Genomic DNA, 22,958 nt, shown 5'->3' on the forward strand with positions numbered 1-22,958 from the left:
GTTCTGAGGAATGTTTCTCTAAGTTCTTTTTTTTTTTTTTATTAGCACAGTGCTACCTGCCATACTATTGTACTATTGTCTCTTTGCACCTTAGTATCCTCTGGAAAGCTGCTACAGTGTTTGCCTGGTCCATGCTGTGTCCTTGTGCCTAGCACAATACTTGACAAATAGCAGATGCCCTATAAATCATTTTTGGATGAATAATGAATGAAAGACATTGTAGAAAGTAATTTCAAAGTTTATATCTATTAAAGTCATGTAACTAAGCAATCTTTGCCTTCTGATTCTCTTAAGTCATGAAATAAATGTGAAAAAGAGAAATTATTTAGTAGTATTTATTTATTTATTTATCTATTTATTGTTGTACAGGTGGGGTTCGCTATGTTGCCCAGGCTGGTCTTGAACTCCTGGCCCCAAACAATGATCTTGCCTCGGCTTCCCAAAGCATTGGAACTATAGGCGTGAGCCACCGTGCCCCACTGATACAGTTTTGAAACTGCTAAAAGAATTAACAATCTGGTAACTCATGAATGATATTAGGAAAGTTTTTAGAAATTTAAGTCATGCAGTTGCATTTTGGTTTTATAGTTTCCTCGTGCATGCTCAAAGCATAAAAATAAAAATAACAATAGGATATTTACCATGCAAAAAAAGGGGAAAGAAAACCAAGGCTGGATAAAAACTATAGAATGTAATTAGTTGAAATATTATTGATTCAAAACATTGCTAATTCTTCACTCAAAGTTATAGCAATAAACTTTCAAATACTTCCACTGCAAACAAGAAGGCTGAACGTATAAAAATTTCTGTATGAGTGACTAAGTGCTTTGGGAGGTACAGCCTAGAAAAGTATTTTGAGCTAGAGAAAGTCAGAATAGATACTAAGTAAAGGCCATAAAAATGAATCATCACCGAAAGGATAGATACGAGGTATTATGCTCTGCTATTTGGAACATCACATAGAATATTAAAAACTATGTATCCATCAGTACATATAATGTGTGTGTAGGCTTGTGTATCTATTGAGAGTAAGAATTTGAGGAAAGAAACTGATATACAAGACAGAGAACAAAAACTAAAGAGGCCTTAAAAAAATATAAAAACTGATGTATTCTTAGTGTAGTTTTCAAGTTCCTGGAGAAAAGAAAACCAATAGCTTAAGTTTCATCTGAGTGGCTCAACACATTTTGTTACTGTTTACACACAGTATACATTGCCATTTCCAGTTTTACTTTGTAGTTTTGGTAACCAATCTGATCCCTTACAAATAAATGTAAAATTCTTACGATTCTACAATTGTGCAAAGCCTTGGCATAAATGAGGCTGCAAGATGGCAGTTCTGGAGGAAGACCCATTGTTGTGTTTTCGTTAGTGCCTTTAAAATGAGGTCTTCGGCTTTCACTGCCTGGTCACGGCCCAGAGAAATTATGGTCACATGATGTGTTGTTCCTTTTAACTCTTGTGCAAATCTCAGGAGGATATTGGTAAGGTCGATCCCTGTATAACGAACTGGAGAGGTATATACAACTGTAAGCTCATTTAATTCCCTCTTAAAAATCACAATCCAGCATTTATTGAGTAGTGGTGGGAAAAGGTATAGCCATAGCGGAAAGACTACAGGTTTTGAAATTAGAGCCCAGAGTTTAAATTTTGGCCCTGCCACTTACTAGCCTAACACACGAGGATGATAATAATATCTAACGACAGCAGCACCTGCTGGTTGTCTTCTCCAGCATTTACCTGTCCTTTCCTCCTCGGTAGCTGTACCCCAGTGTTGTTCGAGATGGCCGTGTGCCCAGCTAAAATACTACATTTTTAACTTCTGTGGGCATCTAGGTTTTGTGATATATTTTGGCAGGAAATTTTGTTAGCAAAAGTGTCGTGTAATACTCATTAGCAAAGACATGGAATCAACCCAAATGCCCATCAATGATAGACTGGATAAAGAAAATATGGTGCATATATACCATTGAACACTATGCAGTCATAGAAAGGAACAAGATAATTTCCTTTGCAGAGACATGGATGGAGATGGAAGCCATTATCTCAGCAAACTAACAAACACAGGAACAGAAAACCAAACACTACGTGTTCTCACCCATAAGTGGGAACTGAGCAATGAGAACACATGGACAAATGTGGGGGGAACAACACATACTACGACCTGTTGGAGGTTGTAGGGAGGGAGAACATCAGGATAAATGCTAAGGTATGGGGGGCTTAATACCTAGGTGATGGGTGGATAGGTGCAGCGAATCACCATGACACACGTTTACCTATGTAACAAACCTGCATGTCCTGCACATGTATCCCGGAACTTAAAATGAAACAAAATTAAATTAAAATAAAAGTGTTGTGTAATACTTTGGGTATCTCCTTAAAGGGAGGATGTGTGCCTTTCTTCCTTGCTTCCATTCTGTTGTTTGGAACATGAATATCAGGTGTCTAGAGCCCTAGCCACCATCATGGGCTAAGTCTTTAAGAAACGGATAGTACCTACTATGAGTGTGTCAAGCATCTAGCCAAGTGCTTTACATGGAAACGTTCCAGGTGAGAACCTGGAATGGTGGAGGCACTCCAGACAAGGTTTTATGTAATAAAAGCAAAGTTTGAAATGATGAATTCTAAAGACACATTTAATTTTTGGAACAGAAGATAAATGAAGAAAATATTTTGCTAGTTTATTTCTCATAGTTTATTTTGTAACATATATTTTTGCACATGTCAATATTTATTAAACACATGCATAGACATAAGGGCAATTCCAACCTCCAGAGCAACAGTATGTGTTTGCAAGGTATTTTCTTTTTCTTTTTTGCAATATATCATTTAAATGTTTTATTACATTTATATAAAAGGAGGTAATTAAATGATTAAATGTAATATTTGAGATGCTGATCAACAGTTGCTTCTTTTTTCAATTTGTAATGCTTTATTTCATTCTTTTCTTTTTTTTTTTATTATACTTTATGTTCTAGGGTACATGTGAACAACATGCAGGTTTGTTACATATGTATACATGTGCCATGTTGGTGTGCTGTACCCATCAACTCATCATTTACATTAGGTATATCTCCTAATGCTATCCCTCCCCCCTGCCCCCACCCCCCCCCCGGTGTGTGATGTTCCCCTTCCCATGTCCAAGTGATCTCAATGTTCAATTCCCACCTATGAGTGAGAACATGCGGTGTTTGGTTTTCTGTTCTTGTGATAGTTTGCTGAGAATGATGGTTTCCAGCTGCATCCATGTCCCTACAAAGGACACGAACTTGTCCTTTTTTATGGCTGCATAGTATTCCATGGTGTATATGTGCCACATTTTCTTAATCCAGTCTGTCACTGATAGACATTTGGGTTGATTCCAAGTCTTTGCTATTGTGAATAGTGCTGCAATAAACATACGTGTGCATGAGTCTTTATAGCAGCATGATTTATAATCCTTGGGGTATATACCCAGTAATGGGATGGCTGGGTCAAATGGTACTTCTAGTTGTAGATCCTTGAGGAATCACCATACTGTCTTCCACAATGGTTGAACTAGTATACAGTCCCACCAACAGTGTAGAAGTGTTCCTACTTCTCCACATCCTCTCCAGCACCTGTTGTTTCCTGACTTTTTAATGATTGCCATTCTAACTGGTGTGAGATGGTATCTCATTGTGGTTTTGATTTGCATTTCACTGATGGCTAGTGATGATGAGCATTTTTTCATGTGTCTATTGGCTGCATAAATGTCTTCTTTTGAGAAGTGTCTGTTCATATCCTTTTCCCACTTTTTGATGGGGTTGTTTGTTTTTTTCTTGTAAATTTGTTTGAGTTCTTTGTAGATTCTGGATATTAGCCCTTTGTCAGATAAGTAGATTGCAAAAATTTTCTCCCGTTCTGTAGGTTGCCTGTTCACTCTGATGATAGCTTCTTTTGCTGTGCAGAAGCTCTTTAGTTTAATTAGATCCCATTTGTCAATTTTAGCTTTTGTTGCCATTGTTTTTGGGTTTTGGACATGAAGTCCTTGCCCATGCCTATGTCCTGAATGGTATTGCCTAGGTTTTCTTCTAGGGTTTTTATGGTTTTTAGATGTAATGTTTAAGTCTCTAATCCATCTTGAATTAATTTTTATATAAGGAGTAAGGAAGGGATCCAGTTTCAGCTTTCTACTTATGGCTAGCCAATTTTCCCAGCACCATTTATTAAATAGGGAATCCTTTCCCCATTTCTTGTTTTTGTCAGGTTTGTCAAAGATCAGATGGTTGTAGATGTGTGGTACTATTTCTGAGGGCTCTGTTCTGTTCCATTGGTCTAGATCTCTGTTTTGGTACCAGTACCATGCTGTTTTGGTTACTGTAGCCTGGTAGTATAGTTTGAAGTCAGGTAGCGTGATGCCTCCAGCTTTGTTCTTTTGACTTGGGATTGTCTTGGCAATGAGGGCTCTTTTTTGGTTCCATATGAACTTTAAAGCAGTTTTTTCCAATCCTGTGAAGAAAGTCATTGGTAGCTTAATGAGGATGGCATTGAATCTATAAATTACCTTGGGCAGTATGGCCATTTTCATGATATTGATTCTTCCTATCCATGAGCATGGAATGTTCTTCCATTTGTTTGTGTCCTCTTTTATTCCATTGAGCAGTGGTTTGTAGTTCTCCTTGAAGAGGTCCTCCACATCCCTTGTAAGTTGGATTCCTAGGTATTTTATTCTCTTTGAAGCAATTGTAAATGGGAGTTCATTCATGATTTGGCTCTCTGTTTGTCTGTTATTGCTATGTATAAGAATGCTTGTGATTTTTGCACATTGATTTTTTATCCTGAGACTTTGCTGAGGTTGCTTATCAGCTTAAGGAGATTTTGAGCTGAGACGATGGGGTTTTCTAAATATACAATCATGTCATCTACAAACAGGGACAATTTGACTTGCTCTTTTCCTAATTGAATACCCTTTATTTCTTTATCTTGCCTGATCGCCCTGGCCAGAACTTCCAACACTGTGTTAAATAGGAGTGGTGAGAGGGCATCCCTATCTTGTGCCAGTTTTTAAGGGGAATGCTTCCAGTTTTTGCCCATTCAGTATGATACTGGCTGTGGGTTTGTCATAAATAGCTTTTTTATTTTGAGATACGTTCCCTCAATACCGACTTTATTGAGAGTTTTTAGCATGAAGGGCTGTTGAATTTTGTTGAAGGCCTTTTCTGCATCGATTGAGATAATCATGTGGTTTTTGTCTTTGATTCTGTTTATATGCTGGATTACATTTATTGATTTGCATATGTTGAACCAGTCTTGCATCCCAGGGATGAAGTCCACTTGATCATGGTGGATAAGCTTTTTGATGTGCTGCTGGATTTGGTTTGCCAGTATTTTATTGAGGATTTTTGCATCGATGTTCATCAGGGATATTGGTCTAAAATTATTTTTTTTTTGTTGTGTCTCTGCCAGGCTTTAGTATCAGGATGATGTTGGCCTCATAAAATGACTTAGGGAGGATTCCCTCTTTTTCTATTGATTGAAATAGTTTCAGAAGGAATGGTACCAGCTCCTCCTTGTACCTCCGGTAGAATTCGGCTGTGAATCCGTCTGGTCGTGGACTTGTTTTGGTTGGTAGGCTATTAATTATTGCCTCAATTTCAGAGCCTGCTATTGGTCTATTCAGGGATTCAACTTCTTCCTGGTTTAGTTTTGGGAGAGTGTATGTGTCCAGGAATTTGTCCATTTCATCTAGGTTTTCTAGTTTATTTGTGTAGCGGAGTTTGTGTATTCTCTGATGGTAGTTTGTATTTCTGTGGGGTTGGTGGTGATATCCCCTTTATCATTTTTTATTGCATCTATTTGATTCTTCTCTCTTTTCTTCTTTATTAGTCTTGCTAACAGTCTATTAATTTTGTTGATCTTTTCAAAAAACCAGCTCCTGGAATCATTGATTTTTTGAAGGGTTTTTGTGTCTCTATCTCCTTCAGTTCTGCCCTGATCTTAGTTATTTCTTGCCTTCTGCTAGCTTTTGAATGTGTTTGCTCTTGCTTCTCTAGTTCTTTTAATTGTTATGTAAGGGTGTCAGTTTTAGATCTTTCCTGTTTTCTCTTGTGGGCATTTAGTGCTATAAATTTTCCTCTACACACTGCTTTAAATGTGTCCCAGAGATTCTGGTATGTTGTATCTTTGTTCTCATTGGTTTCAAAGAACATCTTTATTTCTGCCTTCATTTTGTTATGTTCCCAGTAGTCATTCAGGAGCAGGTTGTTCAGTTTCCATGTAGTTGAGCAGTTTTGATTGAGTGTCTTAGTCCTGAGTTCTAGTTTGATTGCACTGTGGTCTGAGAGACAGTTTGTTATAATTTCTGTTCTTTTACATTTGTTGAGGAGTGCTTTACTTCCAAGTATGTGGTCAATTTTGGAATAAGTGCGATGTGGTGCTGAGAAGAATGTATATTCTGTTGATTTGGGGTGGAGATTTCTGTAGATGTCTATTAGGTTCGCTTGGTGCAGAGTTGAGTTCAATTCCTGGATATCCTTGTTAAAGTTCATTATTATTGTGTGGGAGTCTAAGTCTCTTTGTAAGTCTCTAAGGACATGCTTTAGGAATCTGGGTGCTCCTGTATTGGGTGCATATAGATTTAAGATAGTTAGCTCTTCTTGTTGAATTGATCCCTTTAACATTATGTAATGGCCTTGTCTCTTTTGATCTTTGTTGGTTTAAAGTCTGTTTTATCAGAGACTGGGATTGCAACCCCTGCCTTTTTTTTGTTTTCCATTTGCTTGCTAGATCTTCCTCCATCCCTTTATTTTGAGCCTATGTGTGTCTCTACACGTGAGATGGGTCTCCTGAATACAGCAAACTGATAGGTCTTGACTCTTTATCCAATTTGCCAGTCTATGTCTTTTAATTGGACCATTTGTCAATTTACATTTAAGATTAATATTGTTATGTGTGTGCTTGATCCTGTCATTATGATGTTAGCTGGTTATTTTGCTCGTTAGTTGATGCAATTTCTTCCTAGCATCGATGGTCTTTATATTTTGGCATGTTTTTGCAATGGCTGGTACCAGTTGTTCCTTTCCATGTTTAGTGCTTCCTTCAGGAGCTCTTGTAGGGAAGGCCTGATGGTGACAAAATCTCTCAGCATTTGCTTGTCTGTAAAGGATTTTATTTCTCCTTCACTTATGAAACTTAGTTTGGCTGGATATGAAATTCTGGGTTGAAAATTCTTTTCTTAAAGAATGTTGAATATTGGGTCCCACTCTCTTCTTGCTTGTAGAGTTTCTGCCGAGAGATCTGCTGTTAGTCTGATGGGCTTCCCTTTGTGGGTAACCCGACCTTTCTCTCTGGCTGCCCTTAACATTTTTTCCTTCATTTCATCTTTGGTGAATCTGACAATTATGTGTCTTGGAGTTGCTCTTCTCGAGGAGTATCTTTGTGGTGTTCTCTGTATTTCCTGAATTTGAATGTTGGCCTACCTTGCTAGGTTGGGGAAGTTCTCCTGGATAATATCCTGCAGAGTGTTTTCCAACTTGGTTCCATTTTCCCTGTCACTTTCAGGTACACCAATCAGATGTAGATTTGGTTTTTTCACATAATCCCATATTTCTTGGAGGCTTTGTTCATTTTTTTTTACTCTTTTTTCTCTAAACTTCTCTTCTCACTTCATTTCATTCATTTGATATTCAGTCACTGATACTCTTTCTTCCAGTTGATTGAGTTTGTTACTGAAACTTGTGCATTTGTCACATAGTTCTCGTGTCATGGTTTTCACCTCTATCAGGTCATTTATGGACTTCTCTGCACTGGTTATTCTAGTTATCCATTTGTCAAATCTTTTTTCAAGGTTTTTAGTTTCTTTGCACTGGGTTCGTAGTTCCCCCTTTAGTTCTAAGAAGTTTGATCACCTGAAGCCTTCTTCTCTCAACTTGTCAAAGTCATTCTCCATCCAGCTTTGTTCTCTTGCTGGCGAGGAGCTGTGTTCCTTTGGAGGGGGAGATGCGCTCTGATTTTTGAATTTTCAGCTTTTCTGCGCTGCTTTTCCCCATCTTTGTGGTTTTATCTACCTTTGGTCTTTGATGATGGTGACGTACAGATGGAGTTTTGGTGTGGACGTCCTTTCTCTTTGTTAGTTTTCCTTCTAACAGTCAGGACCCTCAGCTGCAAGTCTGTTGGAGTTTGCTTGAGGTCCACTCCAGACCCTGTTTGCCTGGGTATCAGCAGCGGAGGCTCAGTTGGAAATGCAGAAATCACCTGTCTTCTGTGTCGCTCACGCTGGGAGCTGGAGGCTGGAGCTGTTCCTATTTGGCCATCTTGGTGACAAGTAAGGTATTTTCTGTGCAGAAAATCACCATTGATAAATTTTTCCATATTTGTGAATCTGAGAGGTTTTATTCCTCTGTTATATTTTTAGAGAGATTTATTCTTAGTAAAAACTTGTAATTAACTCCTTTCCCAAAAATTTTAAATAGGGCTAGGAAAATATTGGAAACACAGAATAATCTGACACAGAACCTACTTCTCCATATCTCTTGGGTGATATTGTATCATCATTGTATTAGTCTGTTCTGACACTGCTATGAAGAAATACCTGAGACTGAGTAATTTATAAAGTAAGTAGGTTTAATTCACTCACAGTTCTGCATGGCTGGGGAGGCCTCAGGAAACTTACAATCATGGCAGAAGGCAAAGCAGAAGCAGGCACCTTCTTCACAGGGTGGCCAGACGGAATGAGTGCCAGGAGGGGAAATACCAGGTTCTTATAAAACCATCGGATCTCAAGAGACTCACTCACTATCACGAGAACAGCATGGGGGGAACCACCCCCATGATCCAATTACCTCCACCTGCTCTTGCCCTTGACACATGAGGATTATGGGGATTACAATTAAAGGTGAGATTTGGGTGAGGACACACAGCCAAACCATATCGATCATCTTAACTATTCACAAATAGCTTACCATGAGACTGAATAAGTATCAGCGGAGTTCTGGCATTGGATTCTTTATATGCATCTTTCAAATTAACTCCAGTTCTTTGAAGATATTCATTTCCCATTTTTTCAGTTATAAACTTTCTCACTGAATTATTTAAACTTTCTGGTCTAAGAATTTTTATCTAAAAGAGAAAATATGGAAGATAAGGTAAAATTAAAAACCGCCCAGGGAGATATTCCCTATGGTAAAATGAAATAAAAATAAGAAGTATTCATTTTTTAGCTTTACAGCTAGAGTTTTCATGTTGGGGAAGCTTAATGGGAGAGTCTATGCATGGAGGGGAAGCTGACACCATGTTCCTGTGGCCATAATGCGGCCCTTCTTAGATACCATGGCTACCTTGTGTCGTTGTGTCTCTATCTCTTTCACACTCTGAGTGAGCTCTTGCTTTGTTTGTAAAGATCCAAGTTATACTCCCTAATTCTGCAAAAAGAAATTTTTTTCCCCTCGGTTTTCTTCCTGCTCTGCTATACATGTCTAGAGCAAGAAAACCCCATGGTGTTGGAGGGAAGAAAATCCAGGATAACACAACTGGAAGAGTATGAATTCTTCCATTAATAAAATGAAAACAAATAGCACAATCTTTATATGTTTAAGCAATTAGAATACAAATCTGAAAAGAATGCTAGATGGACTAAAAGATTTTGGAAACAGTGCAAATGTGTAGTAAACAGAGGTTCAGGGTATACTGGAAATCATTGCAAACTTCAGAGGAAAGACCTTTCTCATAAAAACTGTTTTACACAAATCACTTACATGATATTTCTCTACCTAATGACCATAAAATATGTCCTGAACATGTTCAACATCTGGGACTCCATCATTTAAAGCAAAACTGAAGCTACACATGTCTGTGTGTCTGTGTGATGTACCAGGTTGGACCATGGGAAGTTGCCATTTTTACCTTTCAATAACTGTCAAATATTGGCAATTTTATATATTTAACACAGCACATTTAATCATTATGCTGAATTCTGCTCTTTTCTGTTATGTTTTGGAAAAATTATTCTTAAAATTTTCTTTTAATTATATGTATCATATTTTTTAAAAATGAAAATAGGCAGCACACAAAGACTTTAGGTCTAATAGCAGAGTTCACTCAGAATATCCAGTTAGTGAGACCGTGTTAGAATCGTTGAGTGAAACAAATGATTAGGTGTTTCCCCGATACCATCACTGTCGAGAATCTATGCTCCCAAATGGTCATCATAATTTTTTGTCACCAACGTGCCACTAGCTCCTCTTTTTATTCAATTGATTAATCAAGATTTTGTTACATTTCTCCACTGTTGTAAATTTAAACCTTGAGGCTTTTTTTTTTTTTTTTTAGAGGTAGGTGAGAAACGGAAGGTAGAATAAACAGAGTTCTGTTGAATTCAATTTCACTAGCTCCTAAGCAACCACAAATCATTCTGAAAATTTTCTGCATGTCTATATCCCCTCATTGTCCTCATTCACACCCTCTTTTCAGTCCAATAGGCTATAGCAGTGGCGAGGGGTGAAAAGCTAGGCAAAGTCCTTGTCTTCATGGAACTCTGAGAAATTCTCCTTCTCCAGGGCAAGCTTCTTTCTAATATATTTTAACTTAATCTTTTATGTGACAATCTCAATTTCTAACTCTTACAGGTCAGGCTCAGTTTTAAATATCTAACTTAGTTTTCCTATGCATACACTCAACACTTGATCAGACCATGACTTCTAACTTCTGGTTTGGAAGATAGGATCACTATACTCATAAAATTTCTAGTTCATAAACTAAAATCACTGGGAACTTACTGGGAGAAGATAATGTGGCACAGGTTTAAAATCTAGTTATTTTTGTTGTTCAGGTAATTCATCCTTGCTACATAAAATTCAAGCAATGCAAAAAGGTAAAAATGAAAAAGTGAAGGTCTTACTCCCCAGATACATTGTTTCTTGTATTGTTACTCCCCAGATATATCCCCAGATATGTTGTTTCTTATGGCTCCTCCTAGATATTTTCAACACATATACAGGCATCTCTCCCCCTCCCTCCCTTTCTCCACAAATGAAGTTATTCTGTACAGATTGTTCAATATTTTGTATTTGTCAATTAATATAGCTTAAATATATTTTCATGTCACGACTATGTCAATAATCCACATGTAGAGTAGAGGTATCAGTCTGTCTAAAGTAGTCAGGTAGATAACAAAAATTAGAGAAGTGGGTTGGATAGAAGAAGAAAATCCTCTTCTAAAAGAAAAATAAAGATGCAAATATCATCATATTTGCAAATGGCAACTAACATTCAACTGCAGTGTCAGGAAGTAGCAGGGAGCAGTGAAGACTGTAGTGCACTGGGCCAAAGGGACAGACACTACTCAGCTCTAGCTATTGCTGCCATTGAGGGATGTGGGCTCAGTGTTGCCTAAGGCCAGAAATCTGGATTTTTATTTGAAATCTCTCAATTTTCAAATTTTGGCTCAAAAATAAAAAAAATCCAAACTCAAACCAAAACAAAAAACAAATGTGTGTATCAATGTTCCTAGCAGCATTGTTCACAATAGCCAAAAGGCAGAAACAAACCTTTGTTGTCTATCAATGGATTAATGGCTAAATGAAACATGATATGTACACACAATGGGATATTACTCAGCCTTAAAATGGGAGGAAATTCTGACACATGGTACAACATGGATGAACTCTGAAAACATCATGCTATGTGAAATAAGCCAGACATAAGCATGATGGGAGGCAGAAGGCAGAATGGTGGTTGCCAGCAACTGTCAGGAGGAGAGACTGGGGAGTTATTATTTAACAGGTACAGAATTTCTATTTAAGACAATGACAAAGTTTTGGAAAGGTATGAGGATGATAGTTATGCAACATTGTAGATATACTAAGTGTCACCGAATTGCATGCTTAAAGGGTTAAAACGGATTATTATGAAGATTAAATGAAATAATGTATCTATATTTTATCACAATAAACCCAGAAAACAACTCACTTCAAGATATGTATACATATAATTTTAAAAAAATATATGATATTTATTTTAGTTATTTTTGCTTAAAAACTTAGAAGTTGCTATGGTCTGAATGCTGGTGTCTCCTCCAAATTTGTATGGTGAAACCTAATCTCCAATGTGTCAGTATTAAGAGGTGGAAACTTAGGAGAGGATTAGGTCATGAGGGTGAGATTAGTTCCCTTATAAAGATAGCTCCCTTATAAATAAGTCTTGAGGAACCTGGGCAACATAGTGAGATCTCATCTCTTAAAAAATTAGCCTGTCATGGTGATGCACACCTGTAGTCTCAGCTACTCAGGTGGCTGAGGCAGGAGTTTCAGGCTGCAGTGAGCTATGATCACACCACTGCACTACAGCCCTACAGCCTGGATGACAGAGTGAGACCTAATTTAAAAAAAGAAAAGAAAAGAAAAAGACTTTCTTGTTGTGAGGACACAGCAAGATGATGCCACCCATGAAGCAAGCCCTCACCAGACACTGAATCTGCTGGGTCCTTGATGTTGGACTCCCAGCCTCCAGCGTGGTGAGCACTACATTTCCGTTGTTTATAAATTACCCAATCTATTGGGTTTTAGCAATCTATTTTGTTACAGCAACCCAAATGAATTAAGACAGAAATCTTCTAAGCAAGATCACAGGTTCAAATCCATTTGATTAGTAATAAATTGCACCTGAAAAGTTGCAAAAAATCAAACAAAACTTCAGGCCAAATAAAACATGTTTATAAGCCAGATGCAGTCATATTTTGCAATCTTTACATAGAGCAAATTTTTAAAGTGTTGCAAAAATAAAGTTTAAGGCAGACATCAAAAGGATTACTGGTTGTCCAGGTTAGCATTTTCAAGAATTTCAGGAAATTAAGGATTTAAGGAATTTAAATGAGGTGAGAGATTTTCCCTTCACTAAATTAGGGAATAAATGTCAAAATAAAGATTTTTTTAAGGCAATAAGGATGAATTTAGGATAATCTACCCTGGAAAGTATAATATAGTATGACTGCCAAGAACACAGATATGAGAGCCAAGCTGTCTGAGATTCAACCTGGCTCTATTAGGCAATTTATAAACCTTGGTTTCCTAATCTGTAAAATGAGGGAAATAATTGTGCCTACCTTCCAAGACTATTATAAGTATTAACTGGAATAATATATGTAAAGTGCTTAACACATACTAAATTCTTCATGTGTTAGGGGTGCTAATAAATGACACCCATGCATACCCATAATCCACCCACCTCTACCCTCAGCCAGGTTCCGAAACAATTGAGAAATAGAGGTGTTGGGCAAAAATATCATTTTATTAATAATAAAGGTCATGCTGGTGGATGTGGCTTAGGTATGAGGCAACAATGTGCTTCCTGATACAGAATCTAGAATTAGACAGACTTACCTGTCACAAGTAGTGCTGGTCAGCCACTGGCCTCTCCCTACAGGACCAAGGTCTGTTCCTGTATGGTTTATGGCATGGAGAAGCAGCCAGAAAGTATGCTCGTTATAGGCAGACAAATCCCAAAAGGGACAGGGCTATGAGTCCTCCTCTCTAGGGAAGAACAAATGAGGGGACAGAGGGACTCCAGGAATGTTCCTCACATTGGACTCTCCATATGAAAGAAGCATTAAGGGGAGGTGTGTTTCCCTCTCACATTAACGTTCACAAAAGGTACTTTAAAAATACATTTGACTTGTAAAATTTTAATTTTGAAGGGCTTAAGTTACTAATAAAGCACTCAAAATATTTAGAATATTAATATTTCCTCATAAGATATCTTACCAAAATAAGTCTTTGAAATGAAGTGAGTTTCTCCCAGGGAAAATTTATAGGATTACATGTTTCTTTATTTTCATTCAAAAGTTCAGCTAGATGTAATTTAGAGAAAGAAACTGGGATTAACAGTCAAATACTTTTTATCATTAAAAGATATCACAATGAACATTTCTGTTATAAAATTATGAAGTTTTTTTTTTTTCTCAACATGGCTGACTTTTAAAGTGAGCTTTATTTCCGTAAGCTTTACGGCATCACTAGCTGCACTTCACACCTCGAAAGACGGAGACATTAAGACAGATTTAAGTTTCAACTTGGACCGACTGAAGTGGTGAATGAATAGTAATATAAGAAGATGATGGACAGATGAAGAAATAAAATGAGAAGCCAAAGGCACAGCCAGTCAACACATTATAACCTGTTCCTGTATATGTGGTGTCTTTCTGATGAATATAAACTAATAAGAGTAGAGGTTGGAGATTTCTATTCATCCAGCTATAACAGATATGGGAAATGAGAACCAAATGGAAATGCAACCAGATTATCAAATTTTTGAAAAATTAAATATTATATCTATCTACATATATTTAATACTGACCCCTCCTACCACCACAATAGAGTCCTACTGGATTACAATTTTTTGCAAGGTGGGAGGTCTTCTAGTCTTCATTTCCAGCTGTCCTGGATACGGTTATCATTTCTACTTACCTCTTATTTCTGTGGTATTTTCCCAATGTCTAACTTTAAATACAAATTAGGTTATAGAAATGGCTTTTTTGAATGCAGATAATATTGATGTGTTGATCTTAAGAAAAGTTCATGATACATGAAGGTATAGTTATAAATGGATAATTTGGGGTTATTTGCAAAATAAAAAGATCTTCACTTTACAAAAAGGGTCAATAAAGAATTCTTTTAAATAAAAGTTGCTGACTCTTACAGTATAATAAATTATGGGTCCCACATATATTAGAGATAAATGCAACAAAATAAAATGATAACAACTTAAAGAGAAAACTCTACAGGAGGAGGAGACCTTAATAAGAACCTGAAATCAAGAATGTATAAAAGAAAAAAATAGACATAATTGACTATACAAACATTTAAACACATATAGCATAGGTACTATAAAAACAAATTCAATAGACAATAAAAAATTCAGAAAAATATTTGAATATAGATGTTAATACATATAATAAGACAAAAGCGAATTATCTATAACACTAATGGGAGTTTAAGCTTTTCAGATGGGCAAAATTAAAAAAAAATCAATACTCCTATGGAAAATGGGCATTCATATTGCTGGTGGAAATATAAATTATCATAGACTTTTAAAGAAAGCAACTTGGCAGCAACTGTTAACATAAAAATAATTTCCTTTTGTTCCAGCAATTCCACTTCTGATTATTTATCTTATAGAAATAAAAGCAAAGGAAAAATGTATAAGGATGTTCATGTTATTGCATAATATAATTGTTTATTTTGGCAAAAATCAGGAAGTGAAGTAGAGAAAAATGTGGAAGGAAACAAATTAGGTTGTAATCTGAGTGGGGGTGTTATGAGTGAAGGTAGTAGGGAAAAACGGAGAGTTCGAAGTGGAAAAAGAAAAAGAAAAAGATGTGCTAAAAATAGTAAGACATTTGAATTTAAGGTAAGATCCTTTCCCATGTAATTTTAAAAATACACATTTGTTAAAATGAACAATATATGTAGGTTTGTTCAGATCCAAGATTCCAAACTAGCATGGTGTAATGAAACTAGTGTGGTATATTTAATCTCTCTGAAATTCTGATTTCTAATCAGATTTTCTCATGAAGTTCTTTATAATCCTTTCATGGATTGTTATGAGGATTATATTGAATAACATGTGCATGCTTAAAATGTAGTTATATTCCTCCCTTCAATTTTTTCATAATGTAAGATATTGTGCGACATTTACAAATTGAAAATCCATACACATACACACATACTTAAGTTAGGTTAAAACATTGAATGCTTTCTTACTCTCCTCTGGTGGTTTTGTATTTTCCTCCAATGAAGCATTTTCTGAAGAGAAAGGTGTGCTGATCAGAGAATAAACTGCTTTACTGTTCTTAAAAGTATCCCATTGTGATACATTTGATAAAAGGGATTTGCACAGAAGTGAAAATGGTTCCAGGTGAGCGCTGACATATTGGCACTGCCTCCACCTAGAATCTGACAGCCACTGAAGATGCTGACTTTCATCTATTTCAAATGTGCCTAATAAAAAAAGAAAAATGATCACATTAGAAGAGATAAGCCCTTTACCTTTTAGTTATTTATTACAAAGTAGATACTTGACAAAGATGTGCTGCTAGGCTATTTCATATAAAAACTATTTTATAGAAATAAAAATATATTTTACATAAATAAAACAGAAAGCTACTTTATATAAAAATTACATAAGAGGTAATTGTTTTTATTGTGGTAAAAATATAACTAAATTTATCATTCTAAACCTTTTTTTGTTTTTGTTTTTTGAGACAGAGTCTCATTCTCACCCAGGCTGGAGTGCAGTGGTGCGATCTCTGCTCACTGCAACCTTTGCTTCCTGGTTTCAAGCGATTATTGTGCCTCAGCCTCACAAGTAGCTGGGATTACAGGTGTGTGCCACAATGCCCGGCTAATTTTTGTATTTTTTGCCATGTTGGCCAGGCTGATCTCAAACTCCTGGCCTAAAGTGATCTGCCTCCCACCTTGACCTCCCAAAGTGTTGGGACTACAGGCATGAGCCACTACACCCAGTCCATCTTAACCATTCTTAAGTGTACACTTTGGTAGTGTTAAAGATATTAATACTGTTGTGGAACTGAGAATAAATCCCAGTTGGTTATGGTGTACAATCTTCTTAATGTGCTGTTGAATTTGGTTTGTTAGTATTTTGCTGAGGATTTTTGCATCAATGTTATTCAGAAATATTGGTCTGTAGTTTACTTGTAGTATGTTTGTCTGGCTTTGGTATCAGAATAATACTGGCCTCACAGAATGAGTTAGAAAGTGTTTCTGTCTCTTCAATTTTTGAAAGAGCTTCAGGAAAATTTATGTTAATTTTTAAATGTTTGGTAGAATTCAATGAAGCCAACTGGTCCTAAAATTTGCTTTTTTTTTTGGCGGTTTTTGATTACCTGTTCAATCTCCTTGTTATTGGTGTGTTCAGATTTTCTATTTCTTCATGATTCAGTCTCAGTAGACTACAAGGAATTTATCCATTACTTCTAGGTTATCCAATTCATTGGCATACAATTGTTCACGGTAGTCTCTTAGAAATCTTTTTATTTCTCTGAATCTACTTTAATGTTGTCCCTTTCTTTCCTGATTTTTATTATTTGCATCTTCTCTCTTTTTTTCTTAGTTAACTGAGCTCAAGGTTTGCAAATTTTGTTGATCTTTTCAAAACACCAACCGTTAGTTTTGTTTATTCTTTTTCTATTCTCTATTTTGTTTATCACTGCTTTAGTCTTTATTATTTCATTCCTTTTGCTAGCTTTGGGTTTAATATGTTGTTTTTCTAGTTTCTTGAGGTAAAAGTTATGTACACTTTCTTCTTTTTTAATGTAGGTATTTACAGTTATAAACTTTCATCTTAGCACTGCTTTCAATGTATCCCCTAAGTTTTAATAGGTTGCATTTTCATTTGTCCCTAAGTATTTTCTAATTTCCCATGTGATTTAGTCTTTGACCTACTGGGTGTTTAAGAGTGTGTTAATTTCTACATCTTTGTGGATTTTTCAGTTTTCATTCTGTTGATTTCTAGTATCATTTCATTGTGTTTGACAAATACACTTGGTATGACTTCTTGAATTTGTTAAGATTTGTTTTATGGTCTAACATGTGGTCTCTCCTGGGGAATGTTTATGTGCACTTAAGAAGAATGTACATCCTGCTGTTATTGGGAAGACAGCTCTGTGTATGTCTGTTTGATCCAGTTGATCTACTATGTTGTTCAATTTTCTTACGGCTTCTGTTTCATTGTTTTATTCAGTACTGAAAATGGAGTACTGAAGTCTCCTACTATTATTGGGTCGCTGTCTTATTTCTCCCTTTAATTTGTCAAAGTTTGCTTCATGTATTTGGGAGCTCTGAGGTTTAGTGCATAAGCATTTATTACTACATATCTTCTTGGTGAATTGACCCTTTTATCATTATCTCACACCTGTCTTTGTCTTTTGTAACAGTTTTGATTTCAAGTCTACTTCATCTGATATTAGTATAACCACTCCTACTCTCTTTGGTTACCATTTGCATGGAATATTTTTCTCCATTCTTTCATTTTCAGCCTATGTGTTCCTTTAGATATGAGTCTCCTGTAGACAGCATATAGTTAGATACTGTTTTTTAAATTAATTCGGCCAATCTGTGCCTTTTTATTGAAGAGTTTAATCCATTTAAATTTAAAGTAATTACTCATAGGGAAGGAATTACTATTGCCATTTGTTGTTTTCTGTATGTCTTGTAACTTTCTTCCTTCCTGTCCTCTTTTATTGCCTTTTTCGGTATTTTGTTGATTTTCATAGTGATATACTTTGATTCCCTTCTCATTTTGTTTTGTGCATATTCTATAGATATTTTCTTTGTGGTTACTATTGCAATTACATAGTTTAATCTTAATTTTATAGCATTCTATTTTAAACTGACAACAACTTAACTTCAGTCTCATACAAAAATTCTACTCCCATCCTGGCAACATAATGAGATCTCATCTCTACAAAAAATTTTTAAAAATTAGCTGGGTATGGTGGCATGTGCCTGCAGTCCCAGCTACTTGGGAGGTGAGGCGAGAGGATCACTTGAGCCCAGAAGTTGGAGGCTACAGTGAGCTATGATCCCATCACTGTATTCTAGCCTGGGTGACAGTGAAACTATGCCTTCAAAAAAACCAAAATCTACTAATTTAGGGCTTTAGCACCCCCCCTTATGTTATTGATATCACAAGTTACATTTTTATATATTGCATACCCATTAACATAATTATAGAGTAAAAAATGTTTTTGTAACTTAAGTTACATTTACCAAAATTACAATAGTACAGGTTACTATCTTTCTCCACATATTTACCTTTACTGAAGAACCTTATATTTTTCATATAGTTTCATGTTGCTGTGTATTATCCTTTTGCTTCAACTTAAAGGAGTTTCTGTAGCATTTCTTGGAGAGCATTTCTAGTGGTAATAAACTCCCTCAATGTTTGTTTATCTGAGAAATCTTAATTTTTCTTTCATTTTTGAAGGGCAGTTTTGACACATATAGTATTATTGGTTGAGAGTTTTTTTCTTTTAGCACTTTGAATATATATCTCACTCCCTCTAGTTTGCAAAGGTTTTCCTGAGAAATCACTGGTAATCATATAGAAGCTCCCTTGTATGTACAAATAACTTTTTCTCTTGCTGCTTTCAAGATTCTGTCATTGTCTTTGACTTTGGACAGTTTGATAATAATGTGTCTGCTGTGTTTCTTTTTGGATTCATCCTAGTGGAGTTCTTTGAATTTTTTGAACCTGTATGTTTTTTTCTTTCCTTAGATTTGGGAAGTTTTTAGCGACTGTTTCTTCAGAGAATTTCTCTACCCCTTTCTCTCTTTTTTTCTTCTTCTGGGAGTGCCATAATGCATATATTGGTCAACTTAATAGCATCCTATAGGTCCCTTAGGCTCTTTTTGCTTTTTAAATTTTTAGCTTTTTTTTTTTTTTGCTTTGCTTTTCTGACTTGATAATTTCAAATGATCTGTCTTCAAGTTTGTTGATTCTTTGTTCTGTCTGATTAAGTCTGCTGTTGAACCCCTGTAATAATTTTTCAGTTCAGATTTTGCATTTTTCACCTTCAGAATTTGTTTCCTTCTTTTTTATAGTTTTTATGTCTTTGCTGATATTCTCATTTTGTTCATGCATCATTTAACTGACTTTATTTAGTTCTCTGTTATTTATTTATTTATTTTAGCTCACTGAGCAACTTTATGACAGTTATTTTAAATTCCTTGTCAGGCAGCTCATAGATCTGCATTTCTGTGGGACTGGTTTCTGGAGCTTCGTTTTGTTCCTTTGATTGGACCATTTCCCCTTGTTTCTTTGTTTGCCTTAATATCTTTTTTTCCGGGGTTGGCATCTGAAAAAACAACCACCTTTCCCAGTCTTTGGTACTGGCTTTGTGCAGGGGAAAACCCTCACCAACCAGCCTAGTTGGAGGTTCTAAGACCTTTTTAACCTTTTCTAATCCCTTGCTCCCCCTAATTTCTCCCTGTGAAACTGTAGGTCTAATGTGCTGCTTGCATCTGGATTTTAGTGGCTTCCAAGCTCCAGTGCCAGTCTTGCCAATATTCTGAGTCAGGCAAGACAAAAACCAGTCCTTTGGGAGGCCCCTAGACAAGCCAGAACACTGGATGCACTGTCTACTCTTTTGTTTCTATCTGAGGGAAGAGCTCTGATATGGGGTATTTCCTGTCAGTTGTTCCACATTATACCACAAAGAGGGAGGGGCATGAATAGGCATGTGTCAAATGATGGAAAATTTCCTACCCCTTTCACTGGAGTCTCTTCTTGGTTTTACAATAGCCTGGATGCTGTAGCTTCTCAACTGATCTCTAGAGTTCTCACAGAGGTATTCTGATCTGTATATTGTTGTTACCTTGGTATCTCTGTGAAGGAAGGGAGCCTATAGCATCCTACTCTGCCATTTTGCAGACTTAAAATTTACAAATTACAGCATAACAACGTGAATGTATTTAATATCACTTAAAAATTGAGATGATAAATTCTATGTTATATGTATTTGACCACAGCTTAGATAATAAACATAATAAAAATACAACATAGAAACATTTAAAAGATTCAATAATTAAATAATTGTGTCTAACCTTTTTGGATAAACATGACTTTTGCATTTCAAATTTTCAACCAAGTTTTCATAAGAAAATGAGGGCAACTGTAATTAGGGGTGGGGGAACTTTTAACTCCTGAAGGTATCCAATCAGTGTTTATGTTTGGGTGTGCTCCTGTTGACTACCATTAGATATTCTGCTTTGTAGATTAGGATTATAATAATCATAGCAATTATCATTTATGTATTCATTCATTCATTAAAAAATTATTGAGTAACAGTGGAGGTGCTTGACCTCAAGATACTTTTACTTTAATCAATTATAGAGGCATTGACTTGGAGCACCTTAGTGGAAGGAAACACACTTTTAATGGACTTTTACGGAATCCAGAATAATAACTTTTACTTACTAGTAAGTCTAGACTGGGATAATGCACTTTTAATATTTATCAATATGCCAGAATATAAAAAGATGTTCCATTCTTCTTCTGGTAGGAATCCAATGTCATCCTGTATTAGATTTCCATTAGCATTATTTTGCATGATTGCAGTACAAAGCCGAAAAGAGAAGCAAAGTTTATCTTCATTAAATAGAGCTGAAGAAACCACCTATAGGGAAAATATAACATATTAATCCAGTGAGATTAAATAAACAAGTAAAATCCACACTAAAGAATGTCTCACCTTAAAAATACTTTTTGTCAACACATCTATTGCACTTTTAATATGCTTATCTAAGAGATTTTTCTCATTTTCCAAGTTGGGTTCTTTTGAAATATTTATAATCTCATGAACTTCTTTTGGAGACACTTTCTCCCTTTTAAAACTATGTTCTTGTTCTTTGCTTTTGGAAACTACTGACAAAACAAAAACCTGATGAAACCAGTCTAGGGAGAACTGGTACATGTAGTTGATTTGCGTGAGACCAGCTACTAGAAAGTAGAGCAGGGCACCTCGGGTTGCAATGGGGAGATAGTTTTTACGTATTGCTTGGATTTCACTTTCAGCTTTTTTTGTTGCTTCAATGCGCTTTGAAATTTCATTTGATGTCATTTTGGATTTTCTTAAGGTATCTATAATTTCTTCATCATCTAACGCGTATCCTAAAGATAAACAAAAAGTGAAGTTAAATAAAGACTACTGTAACAGTAAATGGCTATTTCCTCACTCTGCACTCTTTGTGTAAGGGTTTTTACTGTTGGCTTCTTATTGGCTTTATGTCCGACATGGGCTCTTAAATGAAGTTAGGTAATATTTCTAATAAGAATTTGAGGCGGGGCGCGGTGGCTCAAGCCTGTAATCCCAGCACTTTGGGAGGCCGAGACAGGCGGATCACGAGGTCAGGAGATCGGGACCATCCTGGCTAACACGGTGAAACCCCGTTTCTACTAAAAAAATACAAAAAACTAGCCGGGCGTGGTGGCGGGCGCCTGTAGTCCCAGCTACTCGGGAGGCTGAGGCTGGAGAATGGCGTGAACCCGGGAGGCGGAGCTTGCAGTAGTGAGCTGAGATCCGGCCACTGCACTCCAGCCTGGGCGACAGTGTGAGACTCCGTCTCAAAAAAAAAAAAAAAAAAAAAAAAAAGATTTTGATTAATAGTATGTACACCTCACTTCCCACTCCCTCATCTCTTCTTTATATTACTTTAGTATTGGTGGATCCTATTTTTATTACAGGCATATAATAAGTAACCATTCCATGATAAGGAATACATTTACAGTATGACCCACTATACACACAGAATATTAAAATCAATTTTCAAAAAATAACAAGTATGCCATTATTTCACGTGATGTGTTCTGATATTTTGTATTCTATTTTATTAAACATATGAAACTGATCATGGCCAATGACATTTATTTCTCAACCCACTAACAGATTGCAACTCACCTTTTGAAAAAGCACTTCTCTAGAAAGTACAAATAATAAATCTACTCCCTTCACCTATTTAAGGGAGCTCTCAGGTTTCCATTATAAACTCTTCTGTTTTATGGGCTAAACATCCACATTTTCCTCAACTGCTTTTTTCTTATGATATGATTTTTAGAGCCCTCTTTGATTCTTGCCCTTGGACACATTTTAGTTTGAAACGAGCCTTTTAAAAATGTGGCATCCAGAACTAAACACAGTATTTCAGCTTGATATGACTATTGCTGGGAATAATGAAATTAGTATATTCCACAATCTGTGTACCATATTCTTATTGATGCAGGTGAAGCTTTTACAGGAATGTCTGGACCTAAGTCATGGACCACCTCTCACAGTACTCACCCTATCACACCATTTCCCACAGAGGTTGGGCAGTCACACCAAAGAGAAAATAAGAGGCAATAAGAATGGCTAGTTTTCGGCCAGGCGCAGTGGGTAGCTTACAACTGTAATCTCAGCACTTTGGGAAGCCGAGAAGGGCGGATCACGA

At 36.2% G+C, this 22,958-nt stretch overlaps 1 protein-coding gene across 3 annotated transcripts in view; it reads right to left on the reverse strand.

The window, feature by feature from the left end:
• DNAH14 (dynein axonemal heavy chain 14) overlaps positions 1-22,958 on the reverse strand; it is a 506,458-nt gene that overhangs the window by 37,789 nt on the left and 445,711 nt on the right. For 2 of the 3 annotated variants that reach the window (XM_050760224.1, XM_050760215.1), the window contains exons 28-32: positions 20,950-21,148; positions 15,714-15,950; positions 13,716-13,801; positions 8,922-9,078; positions 1,287-1,509 (exon numbers count right to left, since the gene is read on the reverse strand). In XM_050760224.1, coding sequence (XP_050616181.1) covers positions 1,287-1,509; positions 8,922-9,078; positions 13,716-13,801; positions 15,714-15,950; positions 20,950-21,148 — 902 coding nt within the window. Of the gene's footprint in view, positions 1-1,286; positions 1,510-8,921; positions 9,079-13,715; positions 13,802-15,713; positions 15,951-20,949; positions 21,149-21,223; positions 21,643-22,958 lie in introns of all 3 variants that reach the window. The other variant, XM_050760305.1, reaches the window with a different exon arrangement.

Source organism: Macaca thibetana, chromosome 1 (assembly GCF_024542745.1).
Source record: "Macaca thibetana thibetana isolate TM-01 chromosome 1, ASM2454274v1, whole genome shotgun sequence".
In the NCBI taxonomy this organism is placed as follows: Eukaryota; Metazoa; Chordata; class Mammalia; order Primates; family Cercopithecidae; genus Macaca; species Macaca thibetana.